Source organism: Gorilla gorilla, chromosome 23, assembly GCF_029281585.2.
Source record: "Gorilla gorilla gorilla isolate KB3781 chromosome 23, NHGRI_mGorGor1-v2.1_pri, whole genome shotgun sequence".
NCBI classification, from domain to species: Eukaryota; Metazoa; Chordata; class Mammalia; order Primates; family Hominidae; genus Gorilla; species Gorilla gorilla.
The window spans coordinates 14929862-14948089 of NC_086018.1; the positions used below are offsets into that span (position 1 = coordinate 14929862).

Below are 18228 nucleotides of genomic sequence, written 5' to 3' on the forward strand. Positions count from 1 at the left end.
TGAGCCACTGCGCCCAGCAGTCATCCCAGTCTTCCTACAAACTCATTAACTGACACCAAAGGTGATGCTTGTGAAAAACAAAAAAAGGTTTTTCCTTCATCCTTTTCTTTTTATTTTTTTGACATTAAAATAAGACATTAAGACAGCTTTGCAGAAATAAAATAGTCACACAAGTTAAAAAGTTGGCCATGAAAGTAAGACTTTCTAAAACCTTGTGGAGATCGTGGAAAGGATGTTAAGCTGTAAAGTTATGTTAATCAGGGACTTCCATGTCAATCCATCTTAAGGTTGGTAGTGTCCTCAATTGACATATATATATATATACACACAATTTTCCTTAGTTACAGTAGACCAGAATTTAACAATCATTATGTTTTCATAAATTACCTTTCCACTTTTGCATACACTTGTTTTGTTGTCTTAAGGCATAACTATAATAAAATCTATTAAAAATGCTATAGCCTGTCAAAAATGAGAAAAAACTAGAAGAAACTGCAGACCAATATCCTTTATGAACCACAGACAAAAAAGTCCTCAACACCACACTAGAAAGCCACACTCAGCGACATATAAAAAATGATAATACACAACAACCAAATAGGATTTATTTCCGCAACAAGAAGAGATTTGTCAGAGGCATGTGAACTAGAGCAACTCCATCTTAAACAGGAGCTAGGAAAAATGAATGTGAAACATACTGGGCTGCATTCCCAGATATTTAAAGCATTCTAAGTTACAGGATAAAAAGGAGGTTTTATAATGGCTGCCCTTAGAGAATACATGGCAAATGTGTTCTAAAATGTGTGTAATAAAAACTACAGGTCATAATGAACTTCCTAATAAAACAGGTTGCAGCAAAGGAGCCAGTCAAAATGCACGAAAACCAAAATGGCCACAAGAGTGACCTCTGATCGTCCTCACTGCTGCACTCCCACCAGTGCCATGACAGTTTACAAACGCCATGGCAACATCAGGAAGTTACCCTATAAGGGCTAAAAAGGGGAGGCATGAATAATCCACCCCTTGTTTAGCATACCATCAAGAAAGAACCATAAAAATGGGCAACCAGCAGCCTTCGGGCATGCTCTCTCTATGGAGTAGCCATTCTTTTATTCCTTTACATTCTTAATAAACTTGCTTTCACTTCACATTGTGGACTTGCCCTGAATTTTTTCTTGCACAAGATCCAAGAACCCTCTCTTGGGGTCTGGATCAGGACCACTTTCCCATAACAGATGCAACATATAAAAATCAGTGAAATACATCATGTTAACAGAATAATGAACAAAAATCACAGGATCATCTCAACAGGCAGAAAAAATCATTTTGCAAAATCCAACACATCTCAAAATAAAAACACTCAACAAACAGTACTTTCTCAGACTAGCAAAGGCCATCAATTAAGAAAAAAAAAGCTAGTACAATATTTCATGCCAAAAATGAGGACTAAGCTCTCATTTTGTAATCTTGCCCAAATCCCTATATAAGGGGTCTGGGTACTAATGCCCTACAAACCATAAATTCTCATCAGATGGATTCTAATTAACCCTATATAATGTGACTTACTTTCTAGTCTGACTCTGGCATAACAAAACAAAATAAAGAAGAAAGTAAAAATATTTTACCCCAAAACATGTTTTTTTTCCCCGCATGTTTTGAAATGGCCCTACAAAGCTGTCCTATGTGGGGGAAAATTTGGATCTGCACGGAATCTCTATAAATTTCCCCAGATCTTTTACTTCCAGGCCCTCCCAAATCTGAAGAGATTAACTGAAAGTCTAGCACTTTTAAAAGGTGTGAATAGAACACATTTGTCATGTATTCTCTAAGGGCAGCCATTATGAGACTTCAAAAGAACCTTGGTCTCCACAATATTTTATCTTAACCTATTTCCTTTCTATCATCCCAGCTGTTTAGACACACTCACCCAGTTGTCAACCAGAAAATGTTTAAATTTACCTATAGCCTGGAATCCACCCAACCACCCCACTGTTTTGAGCTGTCAAGCCTTTCTGGAACAAACCAATGTATTTCTTAGTTTATTTGATTGATGTCTCATGCCTCCCTAAAATGTATAAAACCATGCTGTACCCTGACCACATTGGGCACATGTACTCAGGACTTCCTGGGAACAGTATCATAGCCCATGGTCACTCACATTTAGCTCAGAATAAATCCCTTCAAAATATTTTACAGAGTTTAACTCTCTTCATCGACCAAAGACTGAAAACTTTCTCCCTTATATCAAAAATAAGTGAAACATGTAAACTCATTTTCAATATAGTACTAGAGGTTCTGACCAAAACAATTAGTTAGGGAAGATGTGAAAGGCAAACAGATTAAAAAAAGGAGATGTGAAACTACCTCTATTCAAGATGGCATAATTTGTATATAGAAAATCTGGAGGAATCCACACAAAAAAACATTAAAGCTAGTAAATAGTTTCAGCATAGTTTCAGTACACAACATCTGTATGCAAAAATGATTTGTATTTCTACATACTAGCAATGAACGATTGAGAATGATGCTTTAAAAACCTTATTTATAATAACCTAAAAAAGAAAATATTTAGAAATAACTTTGACAAGTAACTGTAAGACCTGTACATTTAAAACTACCAAACATCAACAAAAGAAGTTAAAGACCTAAGTAAATGGAAATACATCACAGGACCGTGAGTTGAAAGACTTCATATTATTAAGATGACAATACTCCCCAAACTTATCTACAGATTCAATTCATTCCATATCAAAATTCATTGCCTTTATTGTTGTTATTATTATTCACAATATTTGGCAGAAACAAACAACTGATCAGTTGGGAAATGCAAAGGACTCCACACAGCCAAACAATTTTGCAAAAATAATATTATCAACTTAATTAATTTGTTAATTAATACGTTCGACTTAAAAACTTATTACAAAACATTATTCATCAAACTGGTAATAAGGATTAATACATAGATCAATGGGATAGATAAGACACTCCAAAATATACACTCATATTTACCGTCAGCTGATTTTCAACAAGGCTGCCAGGACCATTCAAAAATCAAATAGAAACCAAAATCACAATGAAATTTTATTCATTCGCATTAGGAGCTATGATTTAAAGAGACAGTAGGAGTGGAGACATAAGAACCCCTAATTATTGCTAGAGGGAGGTAAGGGTGAGGAAGTACAGTTACTTTGGTAAACAGCCTGAGAGTTTCTCAAATGTCAGTCTGACAGTCTGCCAATTCCTCACTAGAGGTCAGGAGTTGGAGACCAGCTTGGCCAACCTGGTGAAACACTATCTCTAATAAAAGTATAAAAATCAGTTGAGCGTGGTTGTGGGCACCTGTAATTCCAGCTACTTGGAAGGCTGAGACAGGAGAATCTCTTGAGCTTTGTAGGCAGAGGTTGCAGTGAGCCAAGATTGTGTCAATGCCCTCCAGCCTCGGGAAAAAGAATGATAGTTCATCTCAAAAAAAAAAAAAAAGAAAAGAAAAAAGTCAGTTAAGCAATACTTTCTTATTTAGCTCATGTGAAAAACCTTTGTAACATCTGACATCACATCTGGTAATAGTTCAAGGCTCCCTTTATATATTTATATTTTTAAATTTACATGTTTATATAATTCATATATAAACATGTATTTCCACTTTATAATGCAGATCACATTTTGTGATGGAATATAGTTAAGGTTTTTTTTTTTTTTTTTTTGACAGAGTTTTGCTCTGTTGCCTAGGCGCAACTTCTGCCTCCCAGTTTCAAAAGATTCTCTGGCTTCAGCCTCCCAAATAGCTGGGATTACAGGCATGCACCAACACGCCCGGCTATTTTTTTTGGTATTTAGCAGAGACGGTTTTTCACCATGTTGATCAGGCTGGACTCTACTCCTGACCTCAAATGATCCGCCTGCATTGGCCTCCCAAAGAGCTGGGATTACAGGGATGAGCCACCACGCCCAACCTACAGTTAAGTTTTAAATCAATAACAAAACAGTTAACAATAATAAAAAGTAAAATGAAAATATACTTTGCATTGTATTAACCTAAAATGTAAATCCATGATGCAAGAATCCTAAAAAATATAAAAACTTCAATAAAGAAAACACACCAAAAAAAACCACTTAAGATACATCAATCTTAAATAAATATTAATTCCTATGTGGTCCATAAATATGAAGAATTGTTCTTTCAAAGCACGTTAGTCTTTCCTAAAGTTAATCTATAAGTTTAATTGGATAAAATAAAATTTATCAACATCTAGCTCTGAAATTCACACAGAAAAATAAACTTGAGTTTACCTAAAACACTCAGTGAAAAGAAAGTTATAAAAGAAAGAATTTACCTGCCAAATTTTTTGTTTATTCACATATATAGTAACTAAGAATTTAGAACTATGAGTAAGACAGATTAACATAACAAAATTTACAGTACTCATGCAAATCAGTGTAGTAACAGACAGAAGTGATATGGAAATGAATTGCTAAGCTATGTTTTGATATTCCAAGTCACAGCTACAAATTCCAGGATGTCTGGAAAATTACCACTAAAAAGTTCAATTCGCTTCAGTTGACAAATAAAATTTATGAGATTATTTTCAAGCCTTTCTCTCTTCTCACTCACTCTACTCTCATTCCTTAATTTAAGGTTATATTTCTAGGCCTCGTAACTATTTAAAATGCCCGTTAGGCCGAATGAGAAAAACAGTAAAGACTGGACTACAACACATACATGGAAAGAATAGAAGAAATGACTGACTTATTCCCATTTGCATTTTTAAAAAACTATCATTACCTTATAACTGATGACAATTAAATAGGAACAGTTACGAAAGTGTGAAAACTAAATAAATCTAAAGAGGGAAATATTTCCATTCAGTAAACGATAATTATGGCATCCTTAATCTTTTTAGCCATCTATTTATATTCAATTTACTTGTTGGAGGCAGTGAATGAGAAATATTTGTGTCACTTACCTCACAATAGGTCCTAAAAGAAGAATGTGCCAAAAAAGTAATGCAGCCTTATTTCTCCTCAAGTCTTTGTTGAAAAACATCAGGATAATTTGATCCAAAATTACCCCCACAATAATAAAGCTGATGGTAAATGACATCCAGAATGTGTCATTAGCTTTTCGATAAATTTCAAACATATATAAACCAAAGGCAACCTCACCACAGTAGAGAACAGTTGAGAAGATAATGCTAAAAGGAAAGCTTATATGGAGTCTCTGGCCAAGGACTATTTCTTCTTTCGAAGATGAAACTCCTCCTGTGTTTTCTTCATCCATCTCTTCAAACACTGTCTCCATTCTCAGGGTGCTGCTAATTCAAAGTCATCTTGTCAGTGAATCCAGTAGAGTTCCGTATTAAATTTAAACAGAAGTAAACAAGATTCTCTATAATTCACTATTCATAGAAAATGTTAACAGGTAGATATGGATCACTAATCAGAATAGAAAAATCTATGTCTGGTTTAGGGAATATTGAACTATGATGTCTAATTTGACATACTATTTCTTCAGAAAACATTGTTTTAAAGAAGTAGACGATCAAACTTCTATGAGGCATCAACTACCTCTTAGCACTGAGATGATAGTCCTATCTCCAAGTAGTATGAAAGAAATGTTCATTACTCATAAGTTTTCTTTTTGTGCTTTTCAGCCAATGTCTGCAGCTGACATCCACTAAAATAAAACGGCACAATCTAAGCCAAGTCTAACCATGATGACACTAAGAAAACTATCCCCAGATATTCCTGATTAGTAAAAGAATACAGAATAGTGAGGCCTTTAAGTTCCATTTATTGCTAGATGTTGGTTATTTGCATTTAAAATACTGTTTCTTGGCTGAACTTAACTCCATGAAAGTTATTAATCTAGTAAAGTTTCAATTTAAATAGATGTAAAATCCAGACTGCACGGCAATAGTAGATTTAAACTCTCTTTTGTTGGGGGGAAAAACAGCTCATTTTAGGTTCTCTGTAGACAAACCGCCAGAAAAATTACTGACATACTGTGAACATCAATTAGTCACTATGTGTGGGAAGCAATATAAAACAAAATGAATAAGAAGGAAGATAAAAGGCAACAGTACTTTTAAATCAAGTAAATATTAAAATGAAATTGTTTTAGAGAAATATTTTTCTGACTAAAAATGCTGTTAATATATTGAAAGCACAAAAAATGAGTAAGCATCTAATGCAAATTTCCAGAAAGAAAGATAATATTTCCCCAGAAGATGCTGGTCGTTTTTAAAAATACATTAATGGGAAAAGTAAAAGCAGTAGTTAAAAAAAGTGGGAGGGAAGAAGCAGGAAGTTATCTATTTTATTTGATAAGTTGTTCATTTCTTGAACTTTCTTTGCATTGCTTTGTCATAATTTATCATAAATATTCCTCAAATTCTTTAAATTTTATGCTGCAGAATATTAAATTCCTCAACTTCTTTTGTTTGTTATTCTGATCTAAATCACAGCTTTATCTATATGCACTTATTTATTCAAAGACAAAACTTTCATCCCATTTTAAAATATGTCCTCCTGGACCCAATCCATCAATATGATTGATCTTTTTCTCTTTTGTGTAATTTATTTTATTCTCCTCGTCAGTGCTCTGATTTCCTTGTCAAACATGTATTTAAAAAACCATATTTTACAATTCAAAACAAAAACTGTCTCTCATGGTGCTGAACTTTTTCTCTGCTTTTAATTGCCACAGAGAATTTCTATTAGTTATTTCCTTTCCATCACTTCTTATTATTTCTCAGGTTTTATCCCACAACAGTGAAGTCACAGTGGTTTCTCAAAAGTCATCAGTGACACCCTAATTGCTAAATGTAATCTGTTACCTTAAACTTCAGTTGAATATTTTTGCCATTGATAATATGCTCTCATTTGAACATTCCACTTACCTTAACCAGTCAGGCTTTCATCCCCAACAGTCCACCAAAAGTACTATATTTAACTTTCTTTTTGCCAAATATAATAGTTTTTTTTTTTAATTCCTATCATTGTTTGTTTACTGAGACACGGTCTGGTTCTGTTGTCCAGGCTGGAATGTAGTGGTGCGATCAAGGACTCACTGCAGCCTCAACCTCCCAAGCTCAAGTGATCTTTCCACTTCACCTTCCGGGTGATTGTGACTGCAGGCCACCAGGCCTAGCTAACTTTGGTATTTTTGTAGAGACAGGGTCTCTTCATATTGCCCAGGCTGGTCTCGAGCTCCTGGGCTCAAGCCTTCTGCCCGCCTCAGGCTCCCAAACTGCTGGCATTGGAGGTGCAAGCCACCACACCTGGCCAATTATAAGAGTTATTTTTCAGTCTCCCTCTTACTTGAATTATTCCTGATGCATTTACTCTCAATCTCCTGGTTATCTTTTCCTGTACAATGGATTTCTGAATGGTACTGAGTCCCATATTTATATCTCCAGCCAGTCTCTTACCAATGCCCCAAACTTATAGGAGTCTGTTGTACATATTCGAGTTTAATCGGCAATTTGAACTCAAGGCTACAAACTGAATTCTGATCCACTTTCCAAACAACTTTCCCCATATGTTTCCCATTTCACCTGATAATAATTACGTCCTGCTGCTAAGGTACATAAGGTCATCCTTAATGCTTTTCTTTTCATTGCATCATTTCTATTAATCATCAAATTCTGCATGTTTTACTTTTAAGACACATGCAGAATCTAGCCACTTTTCCCTGTTCCTCCTGCTATCACCCAGATGCAGGCCATCCACATTTCTCAGGCGATTAACTCAGCTTCTTTAGTGATCCCCTACCTTCCTCGATTACCTCTTATGTTATGTGAGTTGTATCTCAGATACTGTAAAAGTAACCATTTTAAAGTACACATTTAGTGATTTTTAGGGTATTCCCAAAGTTACAGGAAAGATCAACACTATTTATATATAGAATGTTGCCATTACCTTAAAAAGAAACTACCCATTAGCATTCAATCCCAGCCTCCCCCTTTCCTAAGCTAAAACCATGGTCCTTATAATGTAACAAAAACACATATGTAATTTTATTCTTATTCACTTTTACATATCTTCTTCTACCATTCTTTTTCTTGGTCAAGGCCCCAATACATACTACAACCTCAGAGGTTCTGCTCTCCTTGCCATTTCAAAAAATTTGCTCAAATCTCCTTTGAGTTTATATTATGCACCTGCATATACATGAACCCACGAGCCTTATGCTTCTTACTTAAAAGTCACTAGTTGTTGTCACTGCTTCCTACTAAAGCCAAAATGTAAGTTCTATCAGTACATGGATATTTGTCTTTTGTCAGGTGAACTGTGGAAAACAATACGTGATATATTTTCAGTTCACTTTGATCTTTTTTTTCTTTTTCACTTTCTTCTTTTTTTTTTTTAATAGGAAGTAACAAAGTCTTGCTCTGTTGCTCAGGCAGAAGTGGCAGGATCTTGGCTCACCACACAACCTCTGCCTCTTGGGTTCAGGTGATTTCCTGCCTCAGCCTCTCAGTAGCTGGGACCACGGGCGCCCACCACCCGACCTGACTACTTTTTTTTGGTAATTTTAGTAGAGATGGGGTTTTGCCATGTTGGCCAGGCTGGTCTCGAACTCCTGAGCTCAGGTGGTCCACCCACCTTGGCCCCACCAAAGTGTTTGGATTCACCCTGAGTCCACCGTGGCTGGCCTGATCTTTATTCTAAAAGGTTCACAGACTTAATTTCTGTAACAGGCTTACTATTCGGTCTTCTTATTAAACTAAGGAGACTAAAGCAAGAAAAGATTAAGTAATTTGACTTGATTCTTTATCCTGGTGGTTTTGTTATCAAAATAGAAAACTCTGTTTGCTTATATGTATGTATAACATGAACTAAAATGTAAGTTATATTCTTCATATGTACGCTGAACAATTTATAATTTAATGTTGGTACTGCCAACTCCTTTCTAGATTCTGAACTTCACTTTCTTATTAAAAAAATGATTTAATATGGCCGGGCACGGTGGCTCATGCCTGAAATCCCAACACTTTAGGAGGCTGAGGCAGCAGGATCACGAGGTCAGGAGATGGAGACCATCCTGGCTAACATGGTGAAACCCTGTCTCTACTAAAAATACAAAAAAATGATCCCAGCATGGCGGCGGGCACCTGTAGTTCCAACTACTCAGGAGGCTGAGGCAGGAGAATGGTGTGAACCCGGGAGGCAGAGCTGGCAGTGAGCTGAGATCACACCACTGCACTCCAGCCTGGGCGACAGAGCAAGACTCTGTCTCAAAAAACAAAACAAACAAAAAACAACAAACGAAGACAAAACAAAAAAAGGTTTAATATTTAGGGGCATATTTACAGGCATTTGTTATAAGTGAAAAATTATCCAACTACATGGCCACTTCCTCCAGTTTTTCCTACATAGACTGGAGAAAGCATTCTTTCATACTCAATGCCAATTTTGAGTTTAGCTCTCACTGTTTTCCAGTTGTTCACTTCCCTGCCCCTTTATGTCACTGGGGCACATTCAGTACTTTTGTTTGTGTGTTTAACCCGCATATACATTCCTGTTAAGGCTGGTAGTGCACACAACTTTAACCAAGATTTAAACACTTTTTGGATTGAGAGATAGATAACTCACATAGTATAACATTAGCCATTTTAAAGTACACACTTGCTGGGCGCGGTGGCTCACGTCTGTAGTCCCAGCACTTTGGGAGGCTGAGGCAGGCAGATCACGAGGTCTGCAGTTTGAGACCAGCCTGACCAACATGGTGAAACCCCGTCTGTACTAAAAATAGAAAAATTAGCTGGGCATGGTAATGTGCACCTGTAATCCCAGCTACTCAGGAGGCTGAGATAGGAGAATCACTTGAACCCTAAAGGCAGAGGTTGCAGTGAGCTGAGATTGCACCACTGCACTCCAGGCAGGGAGACAGAGTGTGAATCCATCTAAAAAGTAATAATAATAAAATAAAGTACACACTCGGTGATTTTCAAGGTATTCACAAAGTTGTACAAACATCACCACTACTTACATACAGAAGATTTTCATCACCTTAATGAGAAACTCTGTACCATTAGCATTCTATACCAGCTTCCCCCTTTCCTAGAGCCCTTGGTATCCAATAAGCCATTTTCTGTCTCTGTGGATTTGCCTATTACAGACACTTAATATAAACAGACTCATACAATAGAAGCTGTTCGTGATTTACAGCCTTTTGTTGTAAATTATCTTCATGGAGCTGTGTATAACAATCACTGTAGAAGATAAAGATAATGGGCCGGGCGCGGTGGCTCACGCCTGTAATCCCAGCACTTTGGGAGGCCGAGGTGGGTGGATCACGAGGTCAGGAGATAGAGATCATCCTGGCTAACACGGTGAAATCCTGTCTCTACTAAAAATACAAAAAATTAGCCGGGCGTGGTGGCAGGTGCCTGTAGTCCCAGCTACTCGGGAGGCTGAGGCAGGAGTATGGCGTGAACCTGGGAGGCGGAGCTTGCAGTGAGCCAAGATTGCACCACTGCACTCCAGCCTGGGCGACAGAGCAAGACTCTGGCTCAAAAAAAACAAAAAACAAAAAACAAAAAACAAAAAAAAAAAACAAGAAGAAGATAAAGATAATGCCTCTTTCTGAGGCAGAAGTTAAGCAGGTTTGCTGTTACCTCCCTTTAAAAGGCTGGGGTTTCCTAAACTCGAGATTTCTATAACTGGCTTGCTATTCTGTCCGATTTTTAAGCCGAGCATACTGAGGCAAGAAAGTTTAAGTAATTTGTCCAAATTCTTTATCTTGGTGGTTTTATTATAGAATATGTGGATTTGCACCAATTATATCAGATATATGGTGAGTGAATGTATGATGCAAACCCACTGCAAGGGTAACATCAACCTAGGCCCACCTCCACATCTGGAGTTGATGGAAACATTTATATTGTGAATAATGCTACTAGTAACATTCATATACAAATGTTCACAATTATATCTTAATTTTAGGAACATATGGTGAATGTATGTCCAATCTTTTGAGAAACTACCAGACTGTTTTCTAAAGAAGCAACCTCACTTTATGTTCCCGCTAGCAATTGGATGAGGTTCCCAATTTTTCCATGTATTCACCAACATCTGTTATTTCTTTCTGATTACACTCCATTCTATTCAATATATTTCATTGTGGTTTGAGATTCATTGTATCTCATTGTGGTTTGATTTTCATTTTTCTGATAGCTAAATATCATTTCCTATGCTTAGCTCTAGATATGATGTGACAATATTTTTCTCCCATAGTGTCATTTTACTTCATAATCTCTTTGAAGCACAGAAGTTTAATTTCAATGAAGTTCAATTTAATTGATGTTTATTATTTGTGTTTTTGGTTACATAGTGAAGAAACATTTGCCTAATCTAAGGTCACAAAGATTAACGTCTACCTTTTTTCTAGAGTTTTATTTTATTGTGTTCAGCTCCTGAATTTAGGTTTTTGATACATTTTGAGATAACTGTGGTAAAAGACAGGGTTCCAACTTCACATGAATATCTAGTTGTCTCAGCTCCATTTCTTGAGATTTTGACTATGTTTCCCCATTTACTTATCTTGGTACCTTTGTTGGAAATCAATTGCACACAGGTGGGAAGGCTTCTTTCTGAACTCTCAATTCTATTTCATTGGTGTATTGTGTCAGTACCACACTATCTTTACTGCAGCTTTGTGGTAAATTTTGAATGGAAAGTGTATTGTTTTGGCTATTCTGCATCCTATGAAAGTCCATAAGAATAGTAGAATTGCCATAGCTATTTTTATAAAGAAGCCACCTGGGATTTGGTAGAGACTTAATTGAAACTGTAGGTCAATTTTGCGGTGTTGTCACTTAATGTTATCTTCCAATCCATGAATATTCGATATCTTTCCATTGATTTCAATTTTCTTTAATGTCTTTCAACAATATTTTAGTTATTAGATTATAATGTTTGCATATTTGTTAAATTCATTCCTGAGTATTTTATTCTCTTGTTATCTTTGTGAAATGTTTTTCTTAATCTCATTTTATTTTTGGATTGCTCTTTGTTACTGTGTAGGTATATAATTGACTTTTGTATACTGATCTTGTTATCTGCAATTCTGCTGGACTTAATTATTAGTTCTGATTTATCAGATTTTTTTGTATACAGGATCATGTCATCTGCAAACAGAGATAGATTCACTTTTTTCCCTTCCAATTTAGATGGCTTTTTTTTTTTTAATTTTCTTGCCCAATTGTCCCTCATCAAAATCAAACTCCCAGTAAAATGTCAAAGAGAAGTGGCAGCAGTGGACATCCTAGCCTTATTCTGGATCATGAGGAAAATGCATTCAGGTTTTTGCATTAAGTTTCATGTTAGATTTGGGGTTTGTGTAGATGCCTTTTTTCAGGCTGAGGTATTTTCTTTCTATTCCCACCTAGTTGAGTGCTTTTATCGTAGAAAGGTGTTGGATTTTATAAAATATTTTACCACGTCTGTTGAGATTGTCATATGGTTTGGGTTCCTTAATTGTATCAGCATTGCATAGCTGATTCTTGAATATTAAGCTAACCTTGCATTCCTGAGATAAATCCTACTTGGTTATGAAATGTACCTCTTCTCATATATTGCTGGATTTGATTTGCTAGTATTTCCTTGGGAATTTTTGTCTGTATTCATGAAATATATTTGTCTGTAACATTCTTTTCTTCTACAATCTTTCTCTAGTTTTGTTATCAGAGTACTACTTGCCTCTTAGAATGAGCTGGAAAGTCTGTTAATTTTATATTGGTTACATTTAACCATAAAATCAGATCTATATGAAATTATCTATCTAAAACTTGTTGAGATCACATTTTTGAACCAAGTAAATCATCATTAAAAAAGAATGCTTTCTTGGTAAGTAGAAGGTATATAGTGGTTAAGACACATATTTACTTTTTAAGAGTGAAGGTAGCAACATTTATATACATATAAAAGGATTGTTAATTGTTAATTGCAAAGTATTCCTATTAACAACTAAATGTCTGTATACTCATCAGTCTAGATGATTGATATATTAATCACCTCTCACTACAATTGTGATTTGTCAATATAAATAAATATCCATCAAATTTAATTCTGGCATATATTGTGACAATGCTACTGAGGCATTTAAATTTGTGACTGTTATATATCTTTAAAATTTTTTCACATTTTGATATTTCACATTTTGCCTGTCACCTCTTCTGTTATCTATTATTGTCCCTCCTTATTGCTTGCATTTTTTCTAAAATTCTCTTCTGTCTTATACAATTGTAGTGGCCTATCTTTTTAAATAAATATTTGTTAATTTTCTCTACACCTTTGTTTTAATATTTCAGTGTGATTATTCCCAAGTAAAAGCATATTTTCTCAAGCCAGTGTTAGAGTATTTAATATTTTAACACATAATTTGGAAGCATTTGCATCTAATATGATTACTCTCTTATCTACATAATATCTGATTAGATATCTTTTTATTTACCCAAGATTTTCTCTCTGCCTTTGCCGCCTCTTTTTCAGCCTGTTGTTCAATCCCTCTCCTTACCCTGAACCTTTTTTTCTAATTGTATTATTTTTCTTGCAGAAATTTATTTTTTCCTGCTTTTGACATTAATTACCATATTTTTACACTTTCTGTAGTTATTCTTTTTTTGAAAAAATATTCATTTTTCCTGGTTTTGACATTAACTACCATATTTCTACACTTTCTGTAGCTAATCAAAAGGACCCAGTTAGTTGACATTTTTTTCCTAAAAATGTAAAATGTATTTCTAGCCCCCACAAAAAAAACCCACACAAATTCCTACGTACCATTTTAATTTTGATATTTGTTTCTGTCCCTGCTAAAAAATAAAAATAATAGGTTTTATACTTCTTTTCCTTTGGCTTTCACTAAGTCTTTAATATTTGCTTAATCTTTGTGAGTTGAAAAACGTATTTTTATTAAATGACAACTTATGTGGAATAATATCCAGTGTAGAATTTATTTTCATATTCTGCCCTTTGGCCCTTCTATACATGTTTTCCTTCTGGTGTATCTTGTAATTTAATATGAAAGTTGTCTACTCTGAGCTCAATTTTTATTAACTTATCTTTCATGTATGGTTATCAGATATAACATGGAATTCCCAGTTGCATTTTCATTTTAAATAAACAATAAATAGCATTTTAGTATAATTATATTCTCAATATTGCAAGGAAGAGACTCATACCAAAAACAAATTATATGTTGTTTGTCAGCAAACTATCAAATTTCAAAATGAAATGTGACATTTACATTTATGTATTTTCCCCCACAACTGGCAAACTTACTTTCAGATCCACTTAGAAAATTACTTATTCTTGCTATATTTGTGCTGAATCTACTATACAAGAAACAAAGAAACAAAAATTTGTTTGACTTTTTACTATATGGTTCATTTTTCAACGAGGTATAATTCTCTATTTAAAAAATTTATTTTTGTACTCCTACTCACCTGTTTTGCCTTTAGATTCCATTTATTCATCTCAGAGAACACCAAAACCTACTTATTATGAAGAATCTTTAAATTCAAATTTTTATCCTTGAGTGTTCCCCTTAGTGTGTCTTTTTTGGCTGTTTCTTAGGGCATCGAACGTCCACCAATCAATCAGTTTCTGCTTTTGAGGTAGTTATATCTTGTACGTAATATAAAAAATCTGACCTCAGTCTTGAATATCACATAGGATGGAGGTTGAGATATGAACTTTCCCCTCATGGCTTTGAATAAAAACCTCATTCTGTGTTAGATCCTAGTATCTGTGGTCAATGGCTTTCTATATTGGCTCAAATATTCCAGCTAAATGTCTAAACAACACTTTCTTTAACAAATTATTTAGGCAGGAAGCCCAACCCCACTGGACTCAGAAATGGTCTCTTCCCTGGAAATATATCCACATTTACTCCTCAGCTGACTATTTCAATGAACTATCCAGTTTATCCCAAATTAGTGATATTGGAGTTCAAATCTCACAGATGTTTTCTTTCTTGACAGCCATTTTTATTTTTTAAAAAAGAATATTATATTACACTTTTAATCTTTGGTTTTCATAATATTTGGTTTTGCAACTGCTCACATTGCCCCAGAGAACTAGAAACAAGTGCTTGATTTCAATTAAATTATTTGTTACTTAACAAATAAAACCTATGAAAAGCCATTATTACTATATCCCTTCTGCAGTTGAAAAAGAACATATTTTTGGTAATATTTTCTGGAAGCACTGCCAACTTTATTTTTTTCCAAAGTGTATGGCAGGTATTTCATCTGTTCTTCATTGACCTATATTATTTATATGCTATAAATCATTGGCTTTTTCACATATATTATAAAACTTCTTCGAGATTAATTTTGGTGAAAAGTTTATTCTATAAAATCACTTTATTATAGGTAAATCATATCATTTCATTCTCTGCAATCATACCTCCCCATGTTTTGCTCTATGAGATTTGGTTTGCTTTGTACTTTAAAGCCTTCCTCAAACTTTGACTTCCTAGGACTTCCAGGTACAATGCAACACCCCAGTGTTTCCTCTGAACAACTAAAACACCACGGACATAATGACAAGAAACAAAGACAGACTCTGAAAGGTCTTGTCTAGGGATTTCAGGACTTGAAGAGTGATACTATGGTAAAGATACTAGGTTTTCTTATTGCCTTCCATGTATCCCACATAATGGACTATAGAAGTTTCCAATTCTGAATCTCCAATAGGCACAGACAAAAAGAGCTTCAAGAAAATCCTGTTCTCTCCGAGCCCAAGGACCAGGAGAGGATAACCTAACTACAAACAACTACACAAAACCATTCTATGGGGAATAACCAAACTACTCCAGACGAACACCACAGAAAAAAAACTACTACTTCAGTTTCTCTGCAGCCATGTACAGAGACAAGCTTCTCCCAGGTCAGTGATGCTCTGATTCCCTCTAAAGTCAGAGGAGGCAGCTAATCTTCTATTTCCCAACCAGCTAAAACAGAGGACAGCATTCCAATTCCAATTCCCTAACCAGTGTCAGCAGAGTCCAATAGCAAGCTGAGCACCCAGGTCCACCCAACAACAATAGTGGTTAAAGAGCCAGATCTAAGTAGAGATGATTGCACTGTGCTTCTTGACTGCTCTTTCCACTACCCTACCCTATTCTGTCAGTGGGCTCCGCTGGGGAGTTAAGCATCTACCACCACCCAACCCCCTATCCTCTGAACAGTTGAAATGAATCTAAACTAGTCAGCAATCTGCTATTTCCCTATGCTACAGGTCAGGAGGACCTCAAATTTGCAACAGAATCATCCACAACTGCTCCAAAAAATGTGATATGCTCTGATATACATTAAAAAAAAACAGGTATGGGCTGGCTCTGTATGCTGAAACATATAAAACACTGGTGAAAGAAATCAAAGTAGTAATAAAGAAGGATACATTGTGTTAATGGATTGGAAGACTCAATATGTTGTGTTAATCTTCCCCAGCTTGATCTATATATTTGATGCAATTCCTATCAAAATCTCGAAAAGGATTTTTTGAGATAAAGCAAACTTACATCCTTGGATAGCTAAGACAATTTTGAAAAAGAAGTATATAATGGGAGGAATCTGTCAACAATGTTTTAAAGACTTATTACACAGCCAAAGTAATCATGACAGTGTGGTATTTGCCTACGGATAGATTCATAAAAAATGTAGAAGAGAAAGCCCAGAAATAGAGTCACACTGATTTGAATATGATGCAATATCTCACAAAGCTGGCAAACACAAATCAGTGGAGGAAAAATAGCCTTTTAACAAATTGTGCTAGGGCAGGTGGACATCCATAGGTTAAGGAAAAATAGCCTTAACATAAAACTCACCCTACAGAAATTAATGCAAAATGGTTCATGAACTTCAATGCAATCTGAAATTCTAACACTTTTTAGGAAACTTTAAAAAATAATAAAGAAAATTCAACCCTCTTAGGTGTGGCAAAGAGTTATTGGATTTGATACCAAAAATACAAGCCATGAAAAAATCTGATAAATTAGATCAAATCAAAACTTAAAACTTCTGCTCTGTGAAATAACTTATGAAGAGACTAGAAAGCCAATGTGCAGATGGAAGAAAGCATATATGAAATGTGTACCCAATTACTATACCTAGGTAAAAATTAATTAGCTAATGAACAAAGGGTACAAAGACATTTCATTAAGAAGGATATAAACATGGGAAATAAATGCACAAAAAGTCACTGAACATTACTAGCTACATCACTGCATCTATTAAAACCACTACAATTTTAACAAGTAATGACAACACCAAATGCTGGTGAAGATGTAGAAATAACAAGCCACTCATGCGTTGTTTGGTGGCATGTAAAATGGTAGGGTCAGTCCAAAACTGTTTGCCATGCAGCTGTCAGACAACCTTGCAACTCAGTGCAGCTATCCTAGAGAAAATAAAACTTACGCAAAAAAACCGTACATGAAGGTATAAGGCAACTCAACTAAGAACATCCCTTGTGTTCTTCAATTGTGAATGTTCAAACAAGCTGTGGTACATTTATACCATGGGTTGCTACTCAGCAATAAAAATGAAATAGACTATTAGCATGTATAATTGGAAGAATCCCAGGGAGTTAAACTGAGTGAGGAGTCTTGGCAGGGAAGTGTTCCTCCTGTTTCTGCCACACTATGCAACACAGGGAGATGGAAACAGATCTACTGACAAGTAAAATGACATGAATGTTCATACTCCTTTTGCTGGATTCCTTCATATTTAACATGGACCTGGGTGCTGCAGCTTCTCAACTGGTCTCTGGAGCTCTCACAAAGGTATTGTGGTCCAAATATTGTTATTAATTCACTGACTCTGTGAAGGCTTGAAGGCCTGACACTTCCTAGTATGCCATCTTGTTGACATCCCTCTCCAGTATATAATACAGAGACCATTCTTTCATTCAGTCACTTACTATGCTTACTTAACAAAAAAACAGTTGCATAATATCTAAGAAATGACAGAGTAATCAGGAAAGAATTGTGATGACAGGTAAATAATATACTCATTTTTTAAAAAAGATTTGATGTTACCCCTGAAATGTCATGCACAGTTATAGATGAGAAAGCAAACCTAACAGATGCTAGAAATAGGATGACTGTTTCACAATCTCTTGTAAGTTATAACTCCTTCATGAATACCCCTCTTTTGTGATAGAATACCCTTTTTCCCGTTTGAAAACTAAAACACAAACTATTATCATCCATAA

General features: G+C 35.3%; 1 protein-coding gene across 1 annotated transcript in view; it reads right to left on the reverse strand.

Moving 5' to 3' along the window:
• XKR3 (XK related 3) overlaps positions 1 to 18228 on the reverse strand; it is a 38302-nt gene that overhangs the window by 19392 nt on the left and 682 nt on the right. The window contains exon 2 of the mRNA XM_031005514.2: positions 4965 to 5309. Coding sequence (XP_030861374.2) covers positions 4965 to 5299 — 335 coding nt within the window. The 5' untranslated portion in view covers positions 5300 to 5309. The remainder of the gene's footprint in view (positions 1 to 4964; positions 5310 to 18228) is intronic.